At 41.6% G+C, this 27,095-nt stretch overlaps 1 protein-coding gene across 1 annotated transcript in view; it reads right to left on the bottom strand.

Annotated features, from left to right (window-relative positions):
• The window catches only part of PCCA (propionyl-CoA carboxylase subunit alpha), a 292,639-nt gene extending 265,751 nt beyond the window's left edge, over positions 1–26,888 (bottom strand). Inside the window, exons 1-4 of the mRNA XM_074156847.1 lie at positions 26,798–26,888; positions 19,403–19,480; positions 15,991–16,038; positions 15,831–15,899 (exon numbers count right to left, since the gene is read on the bottom strand). Coding sequence (XP_074012948.1) covers positions 15,831–15,899; positions 15,991–16,038; positions 19,403–19,480; positions 26,798–26,860 — 258 coding nt within the window. The 5' untranslated portion in view covers positions 26,861–26,888. The remainder of the gene's footprint in view (positions 1–15,830; positions 15,900–15,990; positions 16,039–19,402; positions 19,481–26,797) is intronic.
• Between the last annotated feature and the right edge of the window lie 207 nt (positions 26,889–27,095).

The following is a 27,095-nucleotide window of genomic DNA, read 5'->3' on the forward strand; positions in this document are numbered from 1 at the left end:
GCACTGTTGAAAACAATTTTAGTATTTTATTTAAGCCATTACCAAAACATACTGATTTTCATTAGCTAGCCATTAGACATTCATGCAAAAAGAACTGAACACAAGCCTTTTAAAACAACATTCAGCATCTTCACTATTCAGCATCATGACAAAACATTAGGAATGAGTAGCCCAAATACCGAGCACTCAGTTTCACACATCTGGAAAAGTAATACACAGTTTGGAACCACATGAAAAACAAAGCCACTCAACAGGAGAAACTTAAAACTGCCTTTTTTCCCCACCCCCAATTCTCAAGAGACAACCACTGCCAAGGTAAATAAAGAAATATCACTGTAATATCTGTACTAAGGCAGGTCACCTGATCCTTGAGAAAGTGCCTATAACATATTTAGATAAGAATCTACTATAAAACGTGCCAAGCAACAAGAGCTGGAAGATCACCTGGTCACACCTGTTTCTATGCAACTACACAAACCAACCGCAACCACTGGCCATACGCCAGCATCCCACATTGCTAACTGGGATCTTATCTCTGTGCAATTCAACACAGTTGCCTCAGCTTCCATTCACATTCTCCTCCCACAGGGAGCCATTCTCCAACAGTTGTGTCATTGTGGGATTCAATGCGTGTTCGTTGCTCTGACGGCTGCATGCACTTAAAGAGAGCCACAGTACTGAAATATAATCCAAGATTACCAAAAAAATACAAAGGGACATAAAACAAATTTATGATTTCTTAACAGGGTTTCTACAACAGGTATTAATGTAGACTAAAATTTTTATACTATTGCAAGAAAAAAATGGGTTTTGAAGATAGAAAAGGAAGAGTACGTAACAGCATTAGTCAGGCAGCTCAGACTGCTCACGTGGAAGAAAGGGTGTGAAGAACTGTGCCCCCTTTTCTTTCTCCCACTCCCTCCCTTCCAAAGCACTACCATTCACTGCCCCCAATCGGTCCTATCAGCGCGCACTGATTCTATGGTTTCTTCTCAGATTCATTCATAATGCTTCAGGAAACTACAAATGGAATAAAAAAGATGAGAACAAAATTATGAAAGGTCAATCTTGGAGACATGCTTCCTAGACAGTGATGTTCCATTACTACAGAAGGCACACAAGGAAGACTAAATGCTTTCACGAGCAATCAATGAGTCAAAAGTTTGCCAACAGCTAAGCTCACATTGAAAACAGTTTTGTTTTAACAACTGCCAGCATCCTACCTTACGAGGTCTGTAGCATTACAGGTCAACAAGCGAACAGATATTAAACATTAGCTACAAAGGGACTGCAAGAATTCATGCAATGCTGTACATCAAATTAACGTCCAGGAATGAAACTCAGAGCATTGCTTGATTAGCACAGCAAGACAGAGACAGAAACCAAAAAAAGGTACTATATCTAAACCGAATGCATGCATCTCTATCAACCCAAGTCACCACTAAGTACAGCTATTACCTTGCACCAACTATTCACACACAGACTACCATTCTTACCCTATATTAAAACAAGATACATGAAGATTTATATTTGGGGGTTGGAGTGGGGGTGGTTTGGGTTTTGTTGTTGGTTTTTGTTTGTTTTTTGCAGGGGTTGTATTTGGTTTACATGGCAAGGTTTTGGTAGCAGAGACACTGCAGGGGCAGTTTCTGTGAAAAGCCACTAGAAGCTTCCCCCATGTCTGATAGAGCCAATGCCAGCCAGCTCCAGGACAGACCAGACCCACCACTCGCCAACACCGAGCCCATCAGTGACGGTGGCAGCAACTCTGTGCCAACATATTTAAGAACGGAGGAAAAAAAAAAAAACCAACCACACAGCAGCAACCAGGAGAGAGGAGTGAGAGCAACAACCCTGCAGACACCAACATCAGTCAAGAAGGAGGCTGAGGCGGCACTCCAGGCACCGGAGCAGCGATTCCCCTGCAGCCCACATGATGTACTTTAAGCGGGGTAAATGACCCTGCTTTGGGACAACACATGGCGAGGCAGGCTGTCCCCCTGCAGCCCATGGAGGGTAACAGTGGCACAGATATCCACCTGCAACCCGTGGAGGACCCCACGCTGGAGAAGGTGGATGCCCAAAGGAGGCCATGACCCCATGGGAAGCCCAAGCTGGAGCCACCTCCTGGCAACACCTGTGGCCCCATGGAGAGAGGACCCCAAGCTGGAGCAGGTTTGCTGGCAGGACTTGTGACCCTATGGAGGGCCCACAAGGGATCAATCTGTTCCTGAAGGACTGCACCCCATGGAAGGGACCCATGCTGGAGTGGTTTGTGAAGAACTGCAGCCCAAGGGAAGGGCCCACATTGGAGAAGCTTGTGAAGGACTGTTTCCCATGGGAAGGACTCCACACCAGAGCAGGGGATTACTGTGAGGAGCCTTCCCCCTGAAGACCACAACCCCCAGTCCCCATCCCTCTGTACCACTTGAGGGGAGGAGGTAGAGAAAAATCAGGAGTGAAGTTGAGTCTGGGAAGACGGGAAGGGTGGAGTGAAGGTGTTTCAAGATTTGGTTTTATTTCTCATTACCCTACTCCGATTTGATTAGTAATAAATTAAACTAACTTCCCCAGGTCAAGTCTGGTTTGCCCATGACAGTAATTAGTGAGCTCACTGTCCTTATCTCCACCCATGAGCCTTTTGTTATATTTTCTCTCCCCATGTCCAGCTGAGAAGGGGAAGTGACAGAGCAGCTTTGGTGGGCACCTGGCATCCAGCCAAGGTCAACCCACCAGAGTCTTTTTTGGCACCCAACATGGGGCATGAGGAATACCTCTCCCAATTATCATTCTTATCTTGTAACAGGCAAAACATGGACTGAACACAGCTAGAGAGCAAGGAGCAGAATGATTGCAGGGAATTTCTGTTGTTGGAAGTGTGTTGAAAGGATGAGGGGTGGATTGTGTACAAATCCTCTATTTCCACTTCTGTTGATATAAGTGAAGTTTGTGAAGATTGTGTGATCAATGTGATGACTGTGCATTTTAATAAAAATTTTTAATTAAGCAATTCACAGATGCAAGGGGTGTGGTTTTTTTCATAAAGGTTGGTTGGGTTTGCGTTTTGGGGGTTTTTGTTGTTGCTTCTTTAATCAAAAAGAGTCAAACCAGCTAGTGCTACTTTTTCTTTAAATATTCTATATCCTCCTGGAAACTACGCATCCCAGTCTTATCACTCCAAGAACAAGCAGTTTGCTCCACAATATGCCATTAATTTCAGAGAGAAGGGGCCTGGCTAAAATGTAAAAATACTAAACACAAAGTTGGTTCTGTTTTACTTCAAACTGGGACACTATGCTAAGGCACATGGAAAATAAGATGGTTGGTGACAGCCAACATGGCTTCACTAGGGGCAAACTGTGCCTGACAAATTCAGTGGCCTTCCATGATGTCATTACAGCATTGGTAGATCAGGGAAGACCAACTGACATCAGCAACCAGGACTTGTGCAAAGCATTTGACACTGTCCCACATGACATCCTGATGTCAAATTCATGTATCTCCAATTTAGACATGTGGACCACTTAGGGGGATAAGGAATCAGCTGGATGGTGACAAAGTCATGGTGAATAGCTCAATACCCAAGCACCAGTGATAAGTTGCATTCATCAGGGATCGGTATAGGGACCAGTGCTGTTTAACATTTGTCAGCAACGTGGACAGTAGGACTGAGTGCACCCTCAGCAAGTTTACTGATGACATCAAGCTGCAGTTGACACATTGAAGGGAAGGGATGCCATCCAGAGGGACCTGGAAAGGCTTGAGAGGTGGGCCCATGCAAAACTCGAAGTTCAACACAGCCAAGTGCAAGGTCCTGCACATGAGCTGAGGAAATCCCAAGCGCACACACACAGGATGGGCAGAGAACGGATTGAGAACAGCCCTGCTGAGAAGGACTTGGGGGTGCTGGTAGATGAGAAGCTCAACATGAGCTGGCAATGTGTGCTCAAAGCCCAGAAAGCCAACTGCATCTTGGGCTGCATCACAAGAAGCATGGTCAGCAGGTCAAGATTCTGCCCCTCTGCTCCACTCGTGAGACCCCACCTGAAGTACTGTCACCAGCTCTGTGGCCCCCAACATAAGGGCATGGACCTGTTGGAGAGGGTCCAGAGGAGGGCCACAAAAATGATCAGAGGACTGAAGCACTTCTCCTACGAAGACAGGCTGAGAGTTAGAGTTGTTCAGCCTGAAGAGAAGACTCTGGGGAAACCTTATAGCAGCACTTCAGTATCTGAAGGGGCCCTACAGGAAAGATGGGGAGGGACTCTTTATGAGTGAGTGTAGGGATAGGACATAGGGTAATGGCTTTAAACTGAAATTAGATTATGAATCTTAGATTAGATATCAGGAAGAAATTCTTTACTGTGAGGGTGGTGAGACACTGGAACAAGTTGCCCAGAGAAGCTGTGGATTCCCCATCCCTGGAGGTGTTTAAGGCCAGGCTGGATGAGACTCTGAGTAACCTGATCTAGTGGGAGGTGTCCCTGCCCATGGCAGGGGGGTTGGAACTCTATGATCTTTAAGGTCCCTTCCAACTCTAACCATTCTATAATTCAGGATGTAAATCCATCCTGAAAAATAATCAGGAACATGTCAGGGCTGTAAGCTTTTTTCAGTAAACTCCTTTTTGGAAGAAGTTTCAAACATTTATTTATAAGAACTGCTATATTAATTTCCAGTGAAGACCTGAAATCAGGCTCCAGGGCTGACTATACAGACCTAAAAGATTAAACTTTAGCCAGACACTAGGAGACAAGTACTAAGCTAAAAATCAGTTATGTAATAATATTTATCACTCATGTTGGCCAAGACATGAAAAAAGTTGCAGAATAAGAGTTTTATCATATCCTTTGATATTTTAAGGATATTACAAGTAGACTCAGGCTTAATACCAACAAATTCAGATCAACTCCTATATAATCTGATTTTTCACAGTCCTTGCTTACTCATGCATACTCAAAAGTGCTTCCTGTCAACCTATGACAGGAACCCAAGTTTCAATCAAGGCCTTCATAGTAATAAACTCAGTTTTATAGAAAATTTTCCACTGTGAGACATAATAAATCTGGCTAGTAGGACAACATTCATATGTATGCAGGCATGCTAATCCAAGGAAAATAAATATGGAAGTTTTCTCCAGGAGAAAATGGCAATTACTGTCTAGTTATCTAGAGCATTTTGTCTCCAAGAAAGAGTGAAAAATAATTTGTATACTAAGTAATTGCTTAAAAATTAAGAGGACTTTTCTCTGTAAGATTTAGACTTCAATATATTTTTTAAAGTCTCTGTGCTTAATAGTTTAACACAGGCCTATAATCTCCAAATTCAACTTCAAAGAGTCCATTCATTCTAACAAATTGAATGTGACAATTTTTGTCGCACTAATTTCACAGTAAGAACTTGTCATCCAGACATGACCTTTAAATAACGATTCTACTCCTGATTCCCCCCCTCACACCTGAACTAGACAGGCATGGAGGACAGAGCTACGGCTTGGGCTTTTTTTATTAAACAACCATCACCATGTATCTGAACTATCAAAGAATGCTAGTTGCTACCTACAGACAATTCAGTGGTAATAAGTGAAAGTATCTTAAACTCATACTTATTAAATTATAATGCTATCTTGTTGAAATTAAACAAGTGAAAGACAGGTGGTTAAGAACAAGGAAGACAGTATAACTTAAAACCACAACACCCATAACAGTAACATATGCATCCTTGCCTATACTTTATACCCCACAAACCACATTTCTTTCCTTTTCCCTACTACAACTTCACTTTGTTTCATGTCTCCAGTCTTGAGTTTTTCCATTTTTCATACACTTCATATGTAATTCAGTTCCTTGTTTAACACCCTTCCCTAGAAGAGCACCAGGATCCCATCCATAGAACCACAGCCTGTCAGCCACAGACCCCACAATACCCTGGTAGCTGTTTGTTCTTAGCTGTATAGCTAACAATCAAGGAAAGTATCAGGCTTTAAATACAACCCTCCTTACAAGAATCTTTAAGATGGCTCTGCTTCCTGATCCAGCTCTTCAGATATTCCCATCACACAGCCCACCACCAGGGGATGCAGAGGAAAAGGGAGCAGGGAAGGAAATCACTATCAGGGATACAGGCTCAGAGTGACTTAAGACACTAAGTCTACACTGACTCTCTAAAGGTTAATCAGGTACTCTCCTTTCTCCTGGTCCCCAACCAAGTGTCCTGATGGCATTAGCTCTAGCCTTCATTAACCTATGCAGGGAGTCACATCAGCTTACTGAGCCACATTCTTTCTTTCCCACCCAACCTCACACCCCCCACCCCCATGGCACTGTTCTCAGACAGATAAGCAGGCCTGGATCTACTTAAAAGGCTGCACATGAAGAGTGTCAGGTACACAAAAGATAGGAGGATAAGGGGAGAGAACTACTCTCACCAGACAGCACAATCTTGGATCACTTGTAAATGCCACTTCCCAAGCACCGGTGAACATTGTTTACAAAAAAACCTGCCTCAGGTTCATCTCTGTCTAGAAGTTGCCTTAATAGAAAAGGGAAATTGGGCCCAGGGCCTGCTGACCAGTGTTTACACCCACACAGACAAGAAATGAGACACCAAAGAGCATTGCTCACAAATACTGCCTGAAAACCAACCATCCTTGAACATCCACAACCACAGCTGATAAATAGCACAGCTGGGACAATATAAACTGCAGAAGCAACAAACATGAACCTGCACAATTGAACAGTTGCTGCTGAGCACCTGGGTGACGGATAAAGTCAGGAAAGAGACAGGACACTCAGAAAGCCTTAAAGGAGACTGAGTCCAAGGACCTTCTCTTGTCTGTAAGGGGGTGAGGCAGCAGGAAACAAAGTCACTGTGGCACCTCTCAAATCAACACAGTATAACTATCTTTTTTGGTCACGTCAACAGTGTTTAGTTGCATAAGAATTACTACATACAGCATTTTCCACCACCACTGCTGGAAAGGTCTAGAGATGGAAAATAAAAAAAAAGCAAAATGGACTATAACAGGTATACATCCACTTGTTTTCTTGGGGCAATTCACTGTAATAAGCACAGTAAAATTTTAAACCAGCATTATGGCAGCAGGAGCCATTGATCCAGAGCTGCCAATGACAGTATTTCAAGCAGTGTCCTCAGCAAACACTCATGGCTTCAAAGGCAGGAGCTGCCTGCTCTTACTCTGCCACCCAAGAGAGGCAAGTCTTCAGAACAAGTGAAGCCTGGTGACTTCAGCCCTGCTCAGCCAGTCACCTAGACTTTAAGGATGATCACTGAGGTGCCTTTACATCTCCCCAAACCCCAGAGCTCTGGGTAGCCCTGTAGCTAGCAAGGCAACAGAAGTCAGTTTAACTGATGACCAACTCATCTTGCTTCCATATACGGCTCCAGCACCTCTCAGACATTCCACTGAAATATTTTAGCATACTAAATCAGTAGAAAAAATGATAACTTGACAAATAAGGTGTCTGGTGTTTACAGAGCACTAAAACAGCTCAGCACAAGGTCAGAAAAGTGCTAGAGCAAGAAAAGACCCAGAAGGGCAGTACCATGCAAGCAATTAGAGCACCTTCCATTTAAGTTCAAACCAGGACTGCTTTTTTCCTCTCAGTCATCCCCACTTGCAACACATTTGTCTCCAACACACAGCTGTCTTGAAGCACAAGAACTGGATACCTTCAAGGCAAAACTCCACCAAAAGATACAGCCCAGCAAGCACATCAAACCACCACTAGCAAGCACCAAGTCCACAGCACCAGACTAGAACTAATCAAAAAGATGCTAAAAGGCAGGCAGCAAGGACACCATGTCTGCAGCATGAACCACTTCACTCTACAGATCCACTCCTATTACTTTACTTACTGATGCAGGCAGTCATCAGTACCCACAGAACCACTTTATCTCTCCACAGTGCTGAGCACCTGCACATTTAAGCCACAACTAACTTCTGACTGGGCTTCTGCATTTTCCTGCCCCAAGGATAATTCAGTACAACTTCTAACAACCACCTCCCCCAAATGAGCATTATGTCAAGAAATAAGTTTTAATCCATGCATTGATCCTTCAATTAAGTCACCTTGGTAATCAAATAACCCTCCCCACAAAAGGTCAAAAGATCTGGATTCAACTCCCTCTTTCCAATGAGGGACTTCCCACCTCCACATACTTCCCACCTCCAAGGAAGTATCCCCAAAAGGGCTGCAGCATGATGCTTAAAGCATTCTGCTCTACACCCTTCTCCTACTCAATGTTACAGTTTCAACCAGAATCCAACACAACGAACATTCCAGCTTAGCCAAACTACACAAAAGCAGCCTGACCCATTCCAAAGGTCATACGTGCATTTCACATCATTCTATCACCGAATAAAATGCACAGCCAGTCCTTGGAGGACAGGCTGGAACTTTAGGACTCTAGAGCTCTGATGAGCCCCCCAACTTTTAAAACTGCAGATGAAGCTTCCATTGCTCCTCACAGTCAATGAAAAAACTGATTATTTCCTCATCAGCAGCACCCTCCACCAATTCACCCGGCTTTGAAGCAATAATACAGTTACAAAAAGAAAAAGCAGATGACACTTGGCAGACAAGATAGTTTTGAACAAAAGCACACGTCTTCCACAGAAGTATTTGAGTCTTCACAGGATGACCCCCACTTACATATCTCATGCTTTACACAACTGTTCAGTAATTGACTTGATAAAGCAGGGGGACAGGATAGTAACATCACCTCCACCATATCTTGTGAAGAAATAAGCCACATGCTGCCTTGTTTTTCTAAATAAATTGAAAGGAGAGCAGAACACCAACCACAAACCTGACCCTAATGTTTCCTTGGTGCGATTTGGTACATTGCTATTCTGCATATCTTGCAAACACCACTATTTATGAAGAGAAATTTTCCAGACAGTACATGGAAGCAGAGTCCATTCTGTACACACTAGACTGTCTGGGAACCATGTGTTTAAACAAGGCATTAAAATATTAGTTTCTTTCTCACATACCTGAGGAGGGATCTTTTCAAGTTTATCTGAGCACAAATTCCTGAAGTGCCATTAGGAGGCAATAAGCAGTCAAAATGACTGAATTTCTGATTTTATAGCAGATGGAAGAAAGCTTTGCATATTTTAAAGAAGTGAACAGCAAAAAAAAAAAAAAAGTAAATGAGAGTTTGGACAAGCTTTCAGACCTCTGTATTTGTAAGTTAGTTACAAGTAAAGAAAACACCTTCATTTTGGATAAACTTCCATTTTTCAATCTAATTTTTTTTAAGATTAAAACTTAAATGCCAAATTTCTCCCACAATTTTTGTTTTTGCCAACGAGATTTCTTAAAAGTGAAAGCAGCTGACAGCACCCCATTAAGCTCTAGGGAATTCTTCAGCAAAATTCAAAGTTTTTATTGCTTCAATCAAAAGCTCAACTTGCTCACCCAAATTCATTCAACTCAATACAGACTTGGTACAGAAGCTTACAAGCTTAATCAGCTTTGTTGTTTCCCTAAACCACATTTCTCCCAAATTCCTTCTGAAATACTGCCTCAGACTCCAAGCTCAAAAAGAGAAATAGAGTTAGGAAAGGAATATAGATCTTCCATTTCTACATCATTTGATTTTTTCCATTTCCCTTCACTCAGAAGACTACAGTTTCTGGAGAACAGCTGAATTCTGTGCAATTACTCTTCCTTCAATAAAAGGATTTGCATCATTTTTGGTTTTATATTTTCTAGCAGAACAAGATGATGATCTGGAAAAAGCTAAAAACATTTGGACATGTCTATACTTAAGGCAATTTAATATACTAACACCTGAAGTCTTAAGTGAACAATAGAAAAAAAAGCCTATGTTTAAGAAGTGTAACTAACTGTCCACTACTCTGTAAAGTTTTAGTAGTTTACATTACTTTCCCATGGGATTTTTTCAGTCATTTATAGTTCATTGCTTCATATGGCTATAGAATCCCTGCTGTGTTAAAAAATGCCAAATAAAATTATATCTCATTCACTGCTTTATGCTATACCTTCTTTTGTTCAGATCCAATTAGTGAAAGCTTGTTCTTCATTTATCATACTTTTAGCTGATTACATTAGGCATTACAATAGTTCTCTAGCTTTCCTTGACAATGTTTGCACCATCAGTGTTACATTTATGGTTGAGGAGGCTCTTTCATCTTAACCCTCTATTCCAATCAGTTCAGGGGGAAAAAAGTACATACGATTACTCTTGTTCAGTCAAAACCCTTTGCTTGTTTTCTCATCCCAAAAATAATTCCACCAGATGTTTTAATTAAAAACATTTCCAAATTCTATTGGTCCTTCCCTACTTTACCTATCCAAGTGTAAAGAATTAGGGCCTTGAAAGCTGAACCCTGAAGTTAAAAAAAAAAAAATCAGCATTTTGAACAGTATAGAATTTCTTTCCTCTGTTTTCACCAAAATAACATATGTAATGAAGAGTATTACCCAGGATTTTCAAGACCTTAAAAAGCACCCATTATGACCTACTTTTTTCAACACGCTCCACACCACAAGAGCAACTGTATGCTCTATGGGGGTCTCAGAAACCATTTTGTTGAGGTTATTTTCCCCAACCACCAGTGATTTAGTTTCAGGACAGTTAATGCAACAACTCTTCCACTGCATAAATAACTTTGGACACAATCTTTTTTCCCCTAATTCACACTCCCTCCCACCTCTGCTAAGGTAAATGGTATTAAATGGGACTGGATTACACTCTCAGGTTCCTGTAACTTTGCATTAATACACAAATACCTAAAAGTCTCTGAAGTCGCACACCTCCTTTTAAGCTTTGTTAACATTACCTCCCCATGACTTTAATTCTAACCTATAGAAATCTTTCAGATCTTGGGCCATTTTTTAAAATTGAGTGCAATAAACAGTATTTTTGCTCTTTCTATTTTCTTTTTCCAGGTAAGCTTTATTTGGCTCTCAGTAGGTTGCTCAAATTTTCACCATGTTATCAGTTTATAGCAATCCTGTCTGCTGCTTCCTGCTCGTAACAGTAAAGTTTTAATTTCTTGAAATGAAAATTCCTTCCTACTGTTATAGTCTAGTTACCTTTCATTAATATGTAAAATCAGTATATCAAAATTACTATTTCTCTAGCAGCATACTCATTCTCTAACAGCACTTGCCATTGTGTTCCACAGAAATTAAGTCTGAAGAACAATAAAAAGTAAGTAGTTTCATTGAAGGTCTATATCTATTTCAGCTATTGCCACCACTGCCATTCAGCACTGTAAACTCCACAAGGATTTCAGAGAATTTTAACATTAAAAAATTAAGGAAAAGTTGAATATTCAACAAAAACAGTTTCCAAAATAAACTTCTGGGATAAGATTATTCACTAATGGATCTTACAGTACCTTTATTCAAAGACCAATGCTTTTAAGACTATGTATACCCTTTCCATCCAAACACTGGTAAAAATGTCTGCTTGGGTCATTTATGCTATGACACTGGATAGGGAATAAACTAAGAGCTAACACTGAAGAGCCTGAGTAGTTAGGCACCTCCTGATTGTATTTTTCCCCTTAAATATTTAGTGAGCACATTCAACCCTGCTTCAGCTCAATTTCAGTTCTGTTTTCAACCAGTATGACAGAAAGGGAAGCCAGAGAGATGGAACAGACTGTGTAGTTTGCCCTCCTTTTAAAGTTATTTGTAAAAACAAGTTAGTATTGAGAGTATCAGACTATCCATATTTCAGCAAGTAGCTACACAGGTACTGTAATAAGTGTAGTGCAACTACTACATCTCAAAAGCTACTCAGTTCTAAGCAGAAAATTAACTTATTCCAGTTAATGTTATTTCTAAACACCTTAAAAAATTTTTGTAAACCATCCTTACCTACTTCAAACTGGGTCCCACTCTTTAGAGAAGACAAACAGCTTTGGGATGGGCAACTAGTTCAATCACATGCTTTTACATTTATTTCTGCCTTTGGCTTAATGATTATCATCATAAGGGTAGCTGCCTACGATATTCATTGCCTTTGATACAAGTCTTAAAAGAGTGAGAGATATCTTGCTTAATCCTATCAAACACAAAATGAAAAGGATATTCACAACTCTTTTACAGCATCTCACCACTGAGCAAACAGGTTTCTCCTAGCTACATGAGGGCAGAGGTTCATTTGGCAGGTTGCATCAGCTCCCAAGTTTGATTTCAGAGTGTTTGAGATTTTCCTACCACTGGCACAACCAAGAAGTTAGCTGTTGATGGAACCTGAACACAAATTAACAACATGGGACAAACATGGTTTGTTATTTTGATGGCAATTAACAGTCAAAGAATTTAGCCTCTGGACTCACCTATCAAGATCATCCAAACTGGCAGTCACACACATCATTGCAGGAGCCAGGACATTCCCACAAACAGTTAATAACTGGAGGTAACCAAGTCATTAAGTAAGATTACATTAGTTAAACTAGTTCCCAGTGAAAGCACCCAAGGTAGTGATTAAAGGATGAATAATAGACATAACCAGCATACATACAATTAGACCAAAAAACTAGCTTAGACTTAATACCATTACCTTATCTGAAGCACACAGAACAGCATTTCAAGTAGCCTCTCTCATTTTCCTTTAAATACTTGGAGCTTGTTCAGTGCACACAGCTAATGCTTAACCTTGTATAGATAGGTTTGATCAGTCTTTAAGCACAGATCCAAAGAGCTAAACAGACACTATTTCACCCTTACAGCATTTGTTAGAGCCTCATCTCTAGCCCATGAACTCAAGAAGTCAGCATCTTATTTAACACACTCGTGTTATCTTTAGGAACTGTTATGATTATATTAATGCATTTCTGAGATACCAGCTTGGATTCCCTTTTATGGACTATTAGAAATTAAAGACCCTCTCTGTATTTTAAAGCTAGACAGCACTGTAGATTGAAGTACAGTAGACATTTTCAATTTCCTCTTTGTAATGCACTATTTGTACTCCCTTCCCTAAGGTCATGAGTTGTACATCATTCTTACATATGTACGTCATGTGTCATGCTGTCATTCTTATTCCCTTATGTTCTTAAATCATGGTTTTTACTTACTACTTTCAGATTTTTTTCTTAGTCTCCTGCTCATAGCAGAATCCATACAACAAACAAAGCCATCCAGACACACCGGAGAGAAGACCAATTCATTTGCTCAAGTCTATAATGGTGAAAGAATAAGTTTTCTTTTTTGAACAGCTTTTTCTAGTCTATTTTCAGAATTCATGCCAGTGAACAAGGCTCTGCTGTGCTGCTAAACAGTGGATCCATTTATCCTAACAGCAGATACCATATACATAAGATGGACTACAAGTACCCAACCGCATGCTTCAGTTTTACCAGCAGGATCACAGATCATACAGAGTAGTTTGTACTTGTATCCACTTAACCCTTGGCTTCCAAAAGAATTAGAATTTATCATGATGTCTGACTCCAATCCATTAAGAATTTGTTTCACAATCCACTTGGCACCCACAAGCAACTATACTCTCCCAGTTATAGCTACCAGTTAAAATCCAGACCAAGTATACTCTTCACTCACCTCAGAGAGAATTACTTGGCATAGAAATCCAGCAGTAGGGCATTTGTCCTGTCCCAGAAAAGTCCAATTTCTGTCCCTTGCTCTACCTACAGCCTATTTATATGAACAAGATGGTCATGTAGGACTAGAACCACAAAAGGACTCAGACAAAAGCACTGTCAAAGTCCAGAACTCCCAACAGTTATCACCTTTCACTTAACTCTGAAAACACCCAACTATTTTCACAGACTCCATCAACCATGCTTCTGTTTTCCAGTGTTGAGCAACCCACCACCTACATTCGCAAGTCCTGTCTTGATGGCTTGTCTGAGGGACCACTTCTATTAAATCATAAAAGACTGTGTTAACTCCCTTCCAGATTTCAACAAACTATCTTGGAACATGTGGGCAACCCCCAATTCCTTCTCCTGTAGGAGTTCTTGCAAGCAAGGAATAATATGATGTTCCCTCTAGTCAACAAGGACAGACAAGTATGACTACACTTGCTCTAATATCACAAAGGAAGTTATCTCCCTATTCTTGCTAGAAGCGACTTAAAATATTTCTAAAACAGAAGGGAGTACAAGACCTGAAAATGGGCAAGTACCTATACAAGTATCTTCCTTGTATAGATAGCCATTTTACCGCTTTCCTGCCATGCTGCTGAATATTCAAGGCACTTCAATATCCCCATCAAATGGAACAGCTGCAGTAGGCTTGCTCAGCACAGCTGGGTAGGAGAACATTCCTCTGGGAAGTGGGAAGAAATGAGTTGGATTTCCCAGGCACAGGAACAATTTATATCTTTTTTCATAGAATCATTTAGGTTGGAATAGACCTTTAAGATTGAGACCGACCATTAACCTAGCACTGCCAAGTCCACCACTAAACCATATCCCTAAGCACCATGCCTACACATCTTTTAAATATCTCCAGGGCTGGCGACCAACCACTTCCTTGGGCAGTCTGTTCCAATGCTTGATAACCCTTTTGGTGAAGAAATTTTTCCTAATATCCAATCTAAACCTCCCCTGGTGCAACTTGAGACTGTTTCCTCTCGTTCTATCACCTTTTACTTGGAAGAAGAGACTGACCCCCCACACCTCGCTACAACCTCATTTCAGGTAGCTATAGAGCAAGAATGTCTCCCCTGAGCCTCCTTTTCTCTAGGCTAAACAATCCCAGTGACTTGTAAGTCTTGGGCTCAAGACCCTTTGCCAGCTTCACTGCCCTTCTTTGGACATGCTCCAGCACCTCAATGTCTTTCCCGTAGTGAGGGGCCCAAAACTGAACACAGTATTCAAGGTGCAGCCTCACCAGTGCCAAGCACAGGGGGACAATCACTCCCCTAGTCCTGCTGGCCACACTATTTCTGATACAAGCCAGGATGCTATTGGCCTTCTTGGCCACACTGTTGGCTCATTCAGCCAGCTGTTGACTAACACCTCCAGGTCCCTCTCTGCCAGACAGCTCTCCAGTCACTCTTCCCCAAGCCTGAAGTTTTGCATGGGGTTGGTGTGACCCAAGTGCAGGACCCAGCACTTGGCCTTGTTGAACCTCATACCATTGGCCTCAGTCCATCAACCCAACCTGTCCAGACCCCTCAGTAGAACCTTCCTACCCTCACGTAGATCAACACTCCTGCCCAACTTAGTGTCATCTGCACTTATTGAGGTTGCACTCAATCCCCTCATCCAGGTCATTACAATATTAAATAGAACTGGCCCCAATACTGAGCCCTGGGGAACACCACTTGTCACCAGACATCAACCGGATTTAACTCCAGCCACCACAACTCTTTGTGCAGGCTAAGAGTACACCCATACAAGCCATGAGCAGACAACTTCTCCAGGAGAATGCTATGGAAAATAGTATCAAAGGCTCTATTAAAGTCTAGCTAAACAATATGCACAGCTTTTTCCTTATCCACTATCATTGTGTACATTAGCAAAACAAAATTTAGGTTTCACTGCCACTCTTACACTTGGTGCACATATCTGCCAGGTGTAACTGTCTAGCTTAATCCAAGGAAAAAGCAAGGTAACATTTACACAAGCAAAACACAGAAGACCTCACACAAAATACATGCTAAGTACTTGTTCAGTCCTCTCCCCACCTTGGTATCTCCCCTCCTTTCAACAAACACACGGAGGAATAGGACATATACAAAGATACTTCAGAATTGCCAACTTGCCCATCACCATCACCAATAAGCCTGCATAACAGTCCAGCTGAATTACTAATAATCTCATCTCCCATTTGAATTCAAGTAGTACTTACAGCATTGGAATCAACATCACTGTGTATGGCAACTGTTTTAATCCCCATCTTCTTACATGTTTTGATGACCTACCATATAAGAAGTGACAATTATCAATAATTAAAATACAAATAGTTTAAGAATTATAAAAAGAAAAAACTTAAAAGATTACATACTTACTCGGCATGCAATCTCTCCTCTGTTGGCAATAAGGAGTTTTTCAAAAGTCTGAAGAAAAAACAATAAGGATCTTGTGAAATAAAACACATTTTTCTCCCTCCAGAAACACGCATTCTTTTCTCCTCCACTTCCACTTAAACCTGGGATCATCCATGACCTTGAAACTCTGAGATCACCTACTTTTAGAAGTGTTCTGCTGACTTTAAAATGATGATATAGCATAACAGGTATGCTATACTAGATCTGCCTAGCACATACACACGTTCAGAAGAAAAAGGTGTTGGCTATTTACACTAGCATTCCCTGGATCTCCTTATGACACACTGTGCAGAAGCTAGACCTCTACAGAGGCTCTAGGAGACAGCCAAGTCCAGGGAAGAGTCATTCATAAGCTCTGCCAAATACACAACAATAACCTCTACCCTAGAACTGCTTAAGTCCCATGTTTTTTAATGCACAGAAGGAGGCATGCTTTACCATACTTCCCAGGTCTCTTAAAACTACACAAAGGGAAGGATCCCACATTATGGCAGTACTCTAAGGATCATGTTTTAAAAGTTTGCTCTGTGTCTAGCAGAATGTAGGTGTAAATGTCCATGCCAATGTTACCACCACTGTTGTTCTCCCACCACAGTACCTGTGTGAAAGCTCCCAAATCTGCTTTGGGAAACTGTCTATACAAAGCCTAAACCTAGCTGATTTTACCTCTACTTGAGGAATGCTGGAATGTACCTGTGGTCAGCATCTCTAACCAGCACAGATGACCTGGAATACAATACTAATCTGTCATGGGGGATCTTTAAAAAGCATTCCAGTCAAAATGAGAAGTTCTTCTCTGCCTAGGGCATGAAGGTTAAAAGACCAACACTTCCACCCTGTACAGGCATGCTTGCTGAGTTGTACCAGCCTGGTGCCTCATTGTAGCTATGCCTCATGTGAGGAACCTGGCAAGATCCTGCATTGTCATCATGACACTGTTACACACTCAATATTAAGCAGCAACCAAAGTGCAACAGAGCTGCAGATCAAATTTAGTACACCCCTGAAATTCCTGTCACCTTCCACACTGGAGTGCACTTAATGCTGTAAATATACCTTCAATATTTCTATCATGCCTGTAAGAAGGGGATAACAAGCTGTAAGAAGTTAATAAGCCTTACACCCTAGACAAAAACTTCCCATTAAGACAGAGTGGTGGAGGAGCAGAGTTGCTTAGCATAAGAGTCTCATTGCTGGGAGTAAGGGTTACTGCTGTCACTGGCCTTGCTTCTTCTTGGTGCACTTCAATACTGGAGACCTGCTCGGTTGTACACACAGGCTGCCACTGAAAGGGGCAATCCTGCTTTACACTTATTCCCACTGCTTTTGATACATTAGACCTAGCAGGGATGCAGCTTCAGGACACATCAGTTCAACACACTAATCGAACAGTCCTACTCTGCCTCCCATGCTCCAAATCAAAAAACAGCATAGGGAACCAGCAGGACTCTCCCCTTCAGGGGCAACCTGCAGTTATGCCAGATTAGGTTTATCAAACTATACCCTAAAACGTTCAATAGCTATTCTCCCTCCCGTACACCAAACTGCTGTTTTTCATATGGACTGGCAGGAGAGGAAGTATTGCCACTGCAACAATGAAACTGTTTGTTACTCTCAAGTCATTAATTAATTTGGAGAGGGGAAGGTAGATGTAAGAGGAGAGGAAGGAACACTGCAAGACCCCAACAGGAACTGCTACGGACAGAGTAGGCTATATATTGTTTGCTCCCATACTCCAAACAAGCATACACAAGGTGCCCTTGACCAAATTTACTTCTTCAAAGTCAGGGCTGAGCTGGCACCACATGACCAGTTTAAAAATACTACCATGTGATAACAACATAGAGAAATTAAGTGATAAAACCCTCCAGGTAAGAGCTGCAACAAGCTTATACGGTAAATTCAGCCAGATGAGCAGAGGAATGCATAACCCTGCCTAGTACACAGGCACACCCACACCCCACTCAAAAGACAGATCTTAAATAACCATAAGCAAACTCAATTATCAAAGGTACAAATACTGTAACACCACCACAGGAGCTGGCAATTTGTTTGAAGGTCATTTTTAGCCAGGGACCTGGTCTAAAACCCTGTGAAAAAAACTGAAAGTTTTCCAACATGCTCACACAAGTTGTTCCCAAATCTAAGTCATTTGCTTTAATATTCAAGTATGGTCACAGTACAACACAAGACTTAGTACTAAGATGCTAAGAATATTTAACATTCATTTTAATTTTCCAATTCTCCAATAAAGACACTAACAGGAAGAGATTGGACTCCTGTTAAAGACAAGTCTCAAGTCCAACACAAAATATCACATGCTGCTTTAAAATAACATGCAGCATTTCTTTATGCTACTTACACTTTCTTTGTAATGACCAGACTTTCATATGAAACCTTTTTAAGCTAATTAGTTGAAGGAGCAGTGAATGGAAAAAGCAGAAAAGAACTTAAACTATCTGTAGGAGTCCCCAGTTGGAATGACGCAGCTCCTGGTTAAGAGAAACCAAATTACATTGTCTAAACATAACTATGCTTTTAGAAAAATGAAGGGGACCTTGATTAAGCAAGGACCTTAAGAATACAGATTTCTTCAGAAGACTTCTTTTTAAGCCAGTTCTACATAAATACTGGTTTTCCCTGTTTTCTGATACTGTTTCACTCCTGCTTGATTGCTTCTACACCGGTAGGTAAGGGCAAGCCTATCAGTCCTGAATTGTCAGCACTCTTGCCCTTCAATACTAGTATACCTTCAGCCACATTATTTTTCCAAATGTGTTACTTTAGAGGCCATGCCAAGAAAATCTCCCACAAGAAAAGTTTTTCTTGGCTCGTAACTGTAAATTCAGATTGCTACTGCACAAGTCCCAAGATGAGGATTTACTATTCTCTGCAGGCCTTAAAGGCCCATCTTTATCCAGGCTCTAAAATTCTCACCCCGGTGTCAGATCATCTAACAATCATGCTGCCACTATTGCATACTTTTGTTTCTACGAAAAGCTTTTGGCTAATCTAGCTCCCAGATTTTGTAACAGGCCTATAGCTCCCACACCATGCAAAATGTTATTAGTTGTTTCATAATTATAACATGTTCAGGCCAGTATGTAACTTTCCCCAGCTCACAATCACTTATTGAACCTTTTAAGGTATGCATTTGAAGTAGTATCCAATCTTGACAAGTATACTGCAAAAGCAACTTCCTTTTTGGTTTAAAAAAAGGAAGAAAAACATGCTATTAAACCAGTGACTGGACACAGGTTATACTAGGAGAGCTACCATTGTTAATAGCAGCACAGGGGAGAGGGTAGGTTTAAAAACCAAATGTCAGTGGTACAGTAAAATGTTAAGAGAAAACATGCACCATACTACTTACCTTTTCATTTGGATCATACACAGATGAATAGAATCGATGTGAAGTTACAAGGCACCATCTTGAACACAGTGCTTCACACTGCAGAAGAAAGAAGGAGTTGAACATTTTTTTTGTGCTACAATATTCCAGCAAGATAAAAACAGTTCATATACTGACATCTTGAGGAAACTCTTCCATATCCTTCTATTCCCCCACCAAGTGGATGAAAGCACTTCCCAAAGCACACACCCAACAAACAGTAACTAAGAACTCAGAAGCTCTAGTTACAAAGTCATTAGCTAAGGTATAAGTTCTTTTTCATAAACTCTCCACTACACCATCTTCTTTCCTTCTTGTTCCAAGGAGTACCTACCAAGAAGTTCTCAGAAGAGCAAGCATGTGTCTGTATGTGCGTGGGGAGAGGCCTTCAGTGCTAGGAGTAGAGCAGGTAATGGACTAGACCAGTATGGAAAGCAGAAGTAGAACAGAACAGACTTCAGATGCTAGTTCAGCTCCCAGTCTTCCCTACCACAACCCCTGACAGTGGTCTGAGGAAGAGAGGCCTTTCTCTTCAAGTCTTCTGCTCTGAACCAAGATAGTTCCTATAGTTTAACAATTTTGCATATATCAGGAAAAGCAGCATACACATGCCATTTCAAAGAGAACACAATGGATGATACAAGTGTATCAAGAAGGCAATTCTTACAGATACTTCTCAAGCAAGTCAATTTACAACATAGTGTGAGTTGCAGTTAACCATAAATAAAAATAATCAGATAAATGATCCCACAGCAAAGCTGCAACAGCTGTGGGAGAACTACACTTGCTCACCCAGTTGGAATCATAAAGACTGTAAAAGTGTTATCAGATTCTTCTGATATTTTTCATGTTGCATCACAGAAATCAGAAACCAGCCCAGGATTGAGAAGTGCATCACACTTGTAATGCAGCTGATACTATATAATATTATAAAGGAAAAATGGTTTATTTCAATACAAGTCCTGTAATACAGAACTAAAGGAAGCCACAGAGCACACTACCTCGTGCCAGCTCAGCTCGAGCTTCATAAGTGGAAAGCTGCTATGGCTTCACAAAACATTGAGAAGCCATTCACTAGTGGCAGACATAGTCTACACTGTCCTGGATATTCCGGATTATCTGAATTATTCTGGAACTAAAAAGTCAGAGGAAAGCAACTGTCCCACCCTGTTTCACATGCTAGGCTCCCTCCCACTCAGCTTTGTTTTGGTGGTTTTTTTGCTTCTTGTCATTTTTTTACTTTACTCCCCAAAAATAAAATGCAGAACAACCTTAGGTGCAAATCATTTGATTTGCTAAAATCAAAACCAAAGGTCTGGAGGGTTTTTTTGGCAGGGGTATATTATTCTTCACCTGAGGATGCAACAGCACAAGCTGTTTCAGGTATTAAAGAGGGAAGATGCAGTCAAGGACTGAATTCCACCAGTTGCAACCACTCTCACCAGCTGGTCACCATCCTAAATCTGCAGTTGGACTGTTACAACAACTTCAGTGACTGTACTGTGATTCAGATCCAGCAGCAAGGATAGCTATAGCAGAAACAGAATATACTCTCCTGCTCCACAGTACACACAGTCAAGCAGATAGAGTCCCTTTCTTCTCAAACACTATTGACAGAAGTGCCTGTGGGACCACAAAGAGTCCGAAGAAGGTCATACAGAACACACCAAAACCACTCCACCAAGTTAATATTACTCACTGAAGAAAGTGCTTGTTAAGGGTCAGTGGGGCTAATCTAAATACTTGCAGTTAGCTGGGAGGAGAGAGCAAGGGAAGAAAAGCTTCTGAACTTTGTAAACACCTTTTATACAAAGCTAGTTTTGAATACATATGAGAAGCCAGAAGAGTTATTCCACACGTGGAAACTGGAAGGAAGGCTACGATAGGAAAATTAGTTAGCATTAAGTTTCAGAATCTTGGCCATGTGCTGTCTTGAAAAAAGGCCCTGTTCAAGCTTTTTATACAGAAAGAGTGAAGTTACCAAGCAATTAAAAAAACTGGAAAAGCATGAAACCACACTCAGCTCTGCTTTTACACTACAGAATTGGACAGATTTCACATAAAAATCCTGTAATAGCCTAACCTAATTATGCATCTATGTTTAAAAACTTAACTACTTCCTCCCACACACACTAGAATCACTTCGAGAGCCAGGTTCAGCTCCAAATTGTGGGGTAATTTCCTAAACCAAACCTAGCATATTGCTCAACTCAGATGTGAAATTCCAACTCCAATTCACAGTTCTGGAAAGAAGCAGTTGTGAGGTTTCGTAAGCAAGTTCTTAAGCCTTAGTATGTATGCTACAGATACATAATCTAGAATCCACTTCAAGAAATGTCTCTTTAGCAGTCTGTTCCCAGCCACTATGAGCAATTGAATAAGCACTTAGAAATAAACAGACATTTTGTAAATAATGCATGACTAGGGCCACAACAGAACACTGCTAAATCGCCATCTCCAAGTCGGGTATCAACTACCTCTGGGATCCCAAACACCTGCTATAGGTAGGTTTGTTAAAAGCTACAACAAAACCTCCAAATAACTCTCAAACCACCAACCCTACCAAGCCAATCTAACCCTCAAGCTAGATTCTTAATTGGCTGCTTCCTCAAAAATCACACATGCCCTAGGTATTATACCTTACAAAAAAAGTCACTAGGTCAAGCTGAGCTCTCTGGGCTCTGTTCTCAGCCTTTGTGTATCTCGCAAAACCAGGAAAGGGCAGTAGAGTCATCAGGTATAACCTATTTTTGTCATGACCTATTACTTCAATCTGATAAAGCTTTTGACTCTTGAAAGCCCAAGAACACAAGGTACTTACGACAGTGCAACTCTGGACTTCCAAGTTTGGCCTGGAGTTTCCTACATCTACTGAATCCTCCAAAAAAGATAGTGTTAGTACTGTATTGTAGAAAAGCATCCTGCTTTATCTATTAATTATACAATAGCCAAACCGAGCTCAAGCCTGAATAGCTGTAGCAGTTATAAATTAACTTCACGTAAATCAAACCACACAGTTAAGCTGTGGAATGGTACACTCATCACACAATGCCACTTTGAGGCCTACCAGAGAACCTGCCTCCCAGAGACCCAGTGCAGCCCTAAGAAACATCTTTGGGTGGTTTCAGGACACAGCACACAACAGCAAAACAGAAGTTTGACTTGTTATTTAGAGATGGCTTATATGTGTGTTTTTAAAAGGCTTATGTGTCCCTCATCAAGGAAAGAAATTTCCCTGCCGTACTGGTCATCTTGTAAATAACTCATTGATACTGAGCTTTTCGGACAGAAAAAGGTCTCAGTGTTGAAGTGCAGATGCAGAGTTCCAGATTTCAGGCAGGAAAAGCATCATATACCAACATTTGCTTTAAGTCTAATATGGGGAGGAATGTATATTTTAGCATTACTAGAAAAGACAGTAAGCAATGCCCAATAGTAACAGCTAGAGTAGCATACTTATTTTCACTAGCCATAAATTCTACCTATTCCTTCTGTCTTCCACTAGTAATCCTACTAGGATTTCTGCCCCTACACTTTCAAAGATTCAAGCTTAAGACACCATGAGAAAAACCCCTTTATATTTTCAGTGTCTTTTCTACCTGCTCCAAGCATTCCCAAGTAATTATAAACATGAAAAAATGTAATTTTTTTTGCATAGTTTGATTACAGAAACATCCAGTGTCTGCAAGAATTTTAATCTATAAGGCTGAAAATGTAGCTGTACAGTTGTAAAAGACTGCACAAGTCTTGTCAACAGAAGTCAAGCACTTGTAGGTTTATTTTTTTCCTCTAATGAAGTATTTTCTCTTCCTTTGTACTCTCTCAGAGTGCTGAACAGCCAATCACTTGTAACTGTGGACGTCCTCCCAAAGCCAACTGCAAACAAAGATGTAGTACAGGGTTCTGTAAGGTACAATGCATTATACATAACAGTTCTTTCACTCTTACCAGGTTTGAGAGCCACTGGCAATTCTAAGAGGGAGAAGAGAAAATCCACTTTTATTTGCCAACACAGCACAAACTACAAAGAAGGAAACACCTATATACCTAAGGCTATATTTTTTAAACTAAATCACTGCTACACCCAAGTACCTTCTCCCTTCTGCCAGTCCCAAAACTTCGTATAGTCACATAGTAAACTAGACCAGGGAATACACCCAGCTGAGAGGATACTCACAAGGAGTGGGAAAAATGTGTTCTCAGCCAGATTTCAGTCCAGCTTATCCACTTAGATATTCAGGCAGCAGCGCTGGCACAAGTTGGACAGAGACAGGAGCTTATAAGGAACAGCCTGTGATCCGGACCTAGCAGCTGCAGAAAGTTGGAACAGTTTGCCACAGCAGCAGGTTAAACAGCTCCAGCAAGGCTAGCGTCTGTGAAATAGATCACAGCACTGTAACAATCATGCAGGAACCACCAATGCAAGTTTGGGACAAAAAAAAACTGAAGAAAATCAAACCACACAAGTAGTATTTCAGAACAAGACTGCCATTTTTTTATTCAGTCTAAACTTTAATGAACTTTTCACTTTTTCTTCCAGAACTAAGATTTTCCCATAGTAGACAGCACCACATGCTTTGCCTACAGACTCTAAACAGCTGCTCCTGGAAACAAGGAGAAAACCAGAAATCTCAACCTGTGGTCTGCTTTAAGATTGCTTGTCAGCACCGGAATCTCTAGTTTACATACTAGAAACAATCACTGAACTCTAGAAGTTTAGGACTACACTCATCTCCCTAGATTGGTGAGCATTTTAACCCCCATCCCTAACAGCAGATGATACCAATCTTACTATCCCATCAGCCAAATACTTCTGTGTTTATAAACAAGGGGAAAGCACATTTCCCTGTAATAACATACTAAACATTTTATAACACCATAAACATTTTAGCATGCTAAAAACAATGCCACAGAAAAGAGCAAGGAGCTCCCACTGTACAGATAGCATTGATGACTTAAAAATGGTAGGTGCATAGATAACTTATGAGGGTACAGATGGCTGAGAAACTTCCCATAGATTTAGTTCAATGGTTAGAAAACAGATCTATACTGATAAAATCTGTATCAGTTTACTCTTGATTTCATGACGTATAGCATTTATTACTTTCTTCTACATTATTTTAGACAGTCTGACAGCTCTCTCAGAAGAATTTCAGGACTGAAATGTCAAAGTCATCTCTTATTCTGCAGCTACAGGCTTCTTTCAATATCAGATATTCTCCCAGGTCCAGAAGTGCAAAGCACTGAAAACAAAACTTTAGTTATATTCTAAACAGAACTAGTTCTGCATAAGAGCTAAATAGAAGTGCTAAACATTAGATTAGAAACACAACGGTTGAATCCTCAGCTCAGTGTTTTTGCACTATCCTTTCTCAGGTCCTTTATTGATTCCCACATGAGAGGGGCAGAAGTTAAGGACAACCAACTAGCTAGTGGCCCTTGCAAAAAACAGAAGAGCTCTAAGCACATTAAGTTTGAAGACATCAGTTATATTATTTGCTTATGTTAGCAAAATCTATGAAAGTAATTTCCATGCAAATTTGTTCGATTAAATCTTTTCCCATATACCAATGTCTTGAAGGTCACTTTTATGCACAGATATTAAGGGCTAAAAATCACTTCCATTACCAAAGTCACAAGTGCTATTAGGTAGCTATAAAAATATTTTGTTTTACAGAAGTGTCACCAACATACCATTCCTATAATGTTTATACTGACAGTCAGACCATAGCCTTGAGATGTTAGAAGAAAGGTAAAGTAGGCCTTTTACAGGGAGGCTCCAAAGGACTGATATCAAAGTCCTTGCACTATTAAGCAGTAAAAACAGAAGTCTTCCACATCTATATACACATAAATGTGTATATGGCTACCAAAAATAAAGTCAAACAGCACAAGCCCTCTACTAATTCCAAATCACTGTCTCCAATCAAAGTTCTTTTCTGGACTTTTCAGTAAGCTTCTCTTGCATACACCTTTGCAGCAAAACTAGTTTGCTATGCATATTTCCTGAGGAAAAAAAGCTTGGGTAAAGCACATCCTTTATTCCTCTTTTATCCTTTCTCAAAATGCCCTGGCCACATAAACTAGCTCTTTGACATGATGCCTAAGGATATGCAAGTTTATTACAGCACTGTTATGGGATTACATTTCTAGAGAGAAACCTATCCCACACCCTCAGGGGTACACAGAACAAGAGTTTTCTGCAAGTTAATCCTCTCTTCTCCACTGGAACTTGCAGGCCTCACATTTTCCTTTTCAGGAAAAAAAAAATACTATAAGTTCTTCCTATTGTAAGTAGAGGTATTTTGTACCACTTTTCCACATACAAACTAGCTGTAGTGTCATTCAACTGTTACACAACATTGTGTGATAATGCTGCTTGCTCTTATCCTAACTCATCTCCTCTTTCTTTTAATGCAACCTGTAGAAGTAATAGAGAAGAAAACATAGGAACTGCCTCAATGAAGCTACTCCACAGTCTAAGGAATAAGGCTTTCTAGAAGTTTAAAGTCCTCAGCAAAAACATCAGTATAGTTCTACAATGAGTTTATTGCATTTTCATAAAGAGTGAGAAGAATCATAAAGACACAGTGAAGCTTTAATTGACAGTTGAAAGATCCATAACTATCTAGAGTATAGGGAGGAGGGGGAAGAGACAACACAGCTTCACAAAGCAGTAGCTGTTTCCTATGAGCTAAGATTTTACTTCTAAAAATAGCACAGAACTGCACTCTTTACAGTATGTAACATGCTATTTAAATTATGTTCTACCCCTGAGTTTTACCAAGCTCCTGTTTAACAGAGGAAAAGGACAGAAATAAACAGGGAGTAACATGTAAGCCTCTCCAGCAACAGAAAATTAAGCTAAAATAATAAAAAAAAAACCAACCAAAACCAAACACATCGAGGCACAGACTTGGAGGGGGTGGGGGGGATAAACCAAGCCACAGACTCCTGGATGCTGCCAGCCCTCAGCAACGGAACACCAGGACCCAGCTTCTACAGTCCCGCGACAACCACCGCCTTCCAGCCGGTGTCGGCACCCGCAGCCCCCCGCCCGGCGGGGGAAGGGGGTGGCCGGCTCCCGGCAGCCGAGGGGCACCCCCGACAGCCCTAATCGTTGAAATAGGAACGTCCCCTCCCCTCCGGCAGACCTCCTCAGGAGGGGGTGACCCTCTCCCCCACCGGCCTCACACACGGGGGACAACACCCGCCCGGCGACCCCATCCGCAGCTCCTCACAGGAAGGCGACCCGCCCCAGCCCTTTACCACAGGGACACCCCCTCAACTACCCCGGGGAGCGGCCCCCACAGCTCAGCGCCGAGCAGGGGCGCAGCGAAGGGGGGAAAGAAACCGGCCCCCGAAGCGGCATCTCACCCTCAGCAGCGCCCGGAGCCCCCGACGGCCGCCCACGGCCCCCCAGCGCAGCGCCGCCGCCATGTCTGCCGCCGCTGCCCCGGCCGCCCTTTCACCCGAGGCGGCGGAGGGCCGGGCCGCCCGCAGCCAATCCCAGCGGCCGCCGCGGGCGCGAGGGAGCAAGCGCGGCCGCGTGCCGGGGGGCGGGGAGGGGCGCGAGGGGGGCCGGGCAGCGCGTGCCTGCGGGTACCGGCAGCTGCCTGCCCGCCGGCCCGCCAGCCTTTGGGGCTCGGGTTTATGCTGGCCCCAGGGTGTGTGC

The sequence above is a fragment of the Numenius arquata genome, chromosome 1, assembly GCF_964106895.1.
Source record: "Numenius arquata chromosome 1, bNumArq3.hap1.1, whole genome shotgun sequence".
NCBI lineage: Eukaryota > Metazoa > Chordata > Aves > Charadriiformes > Scolopacidae > Numenius > Numenius arquata.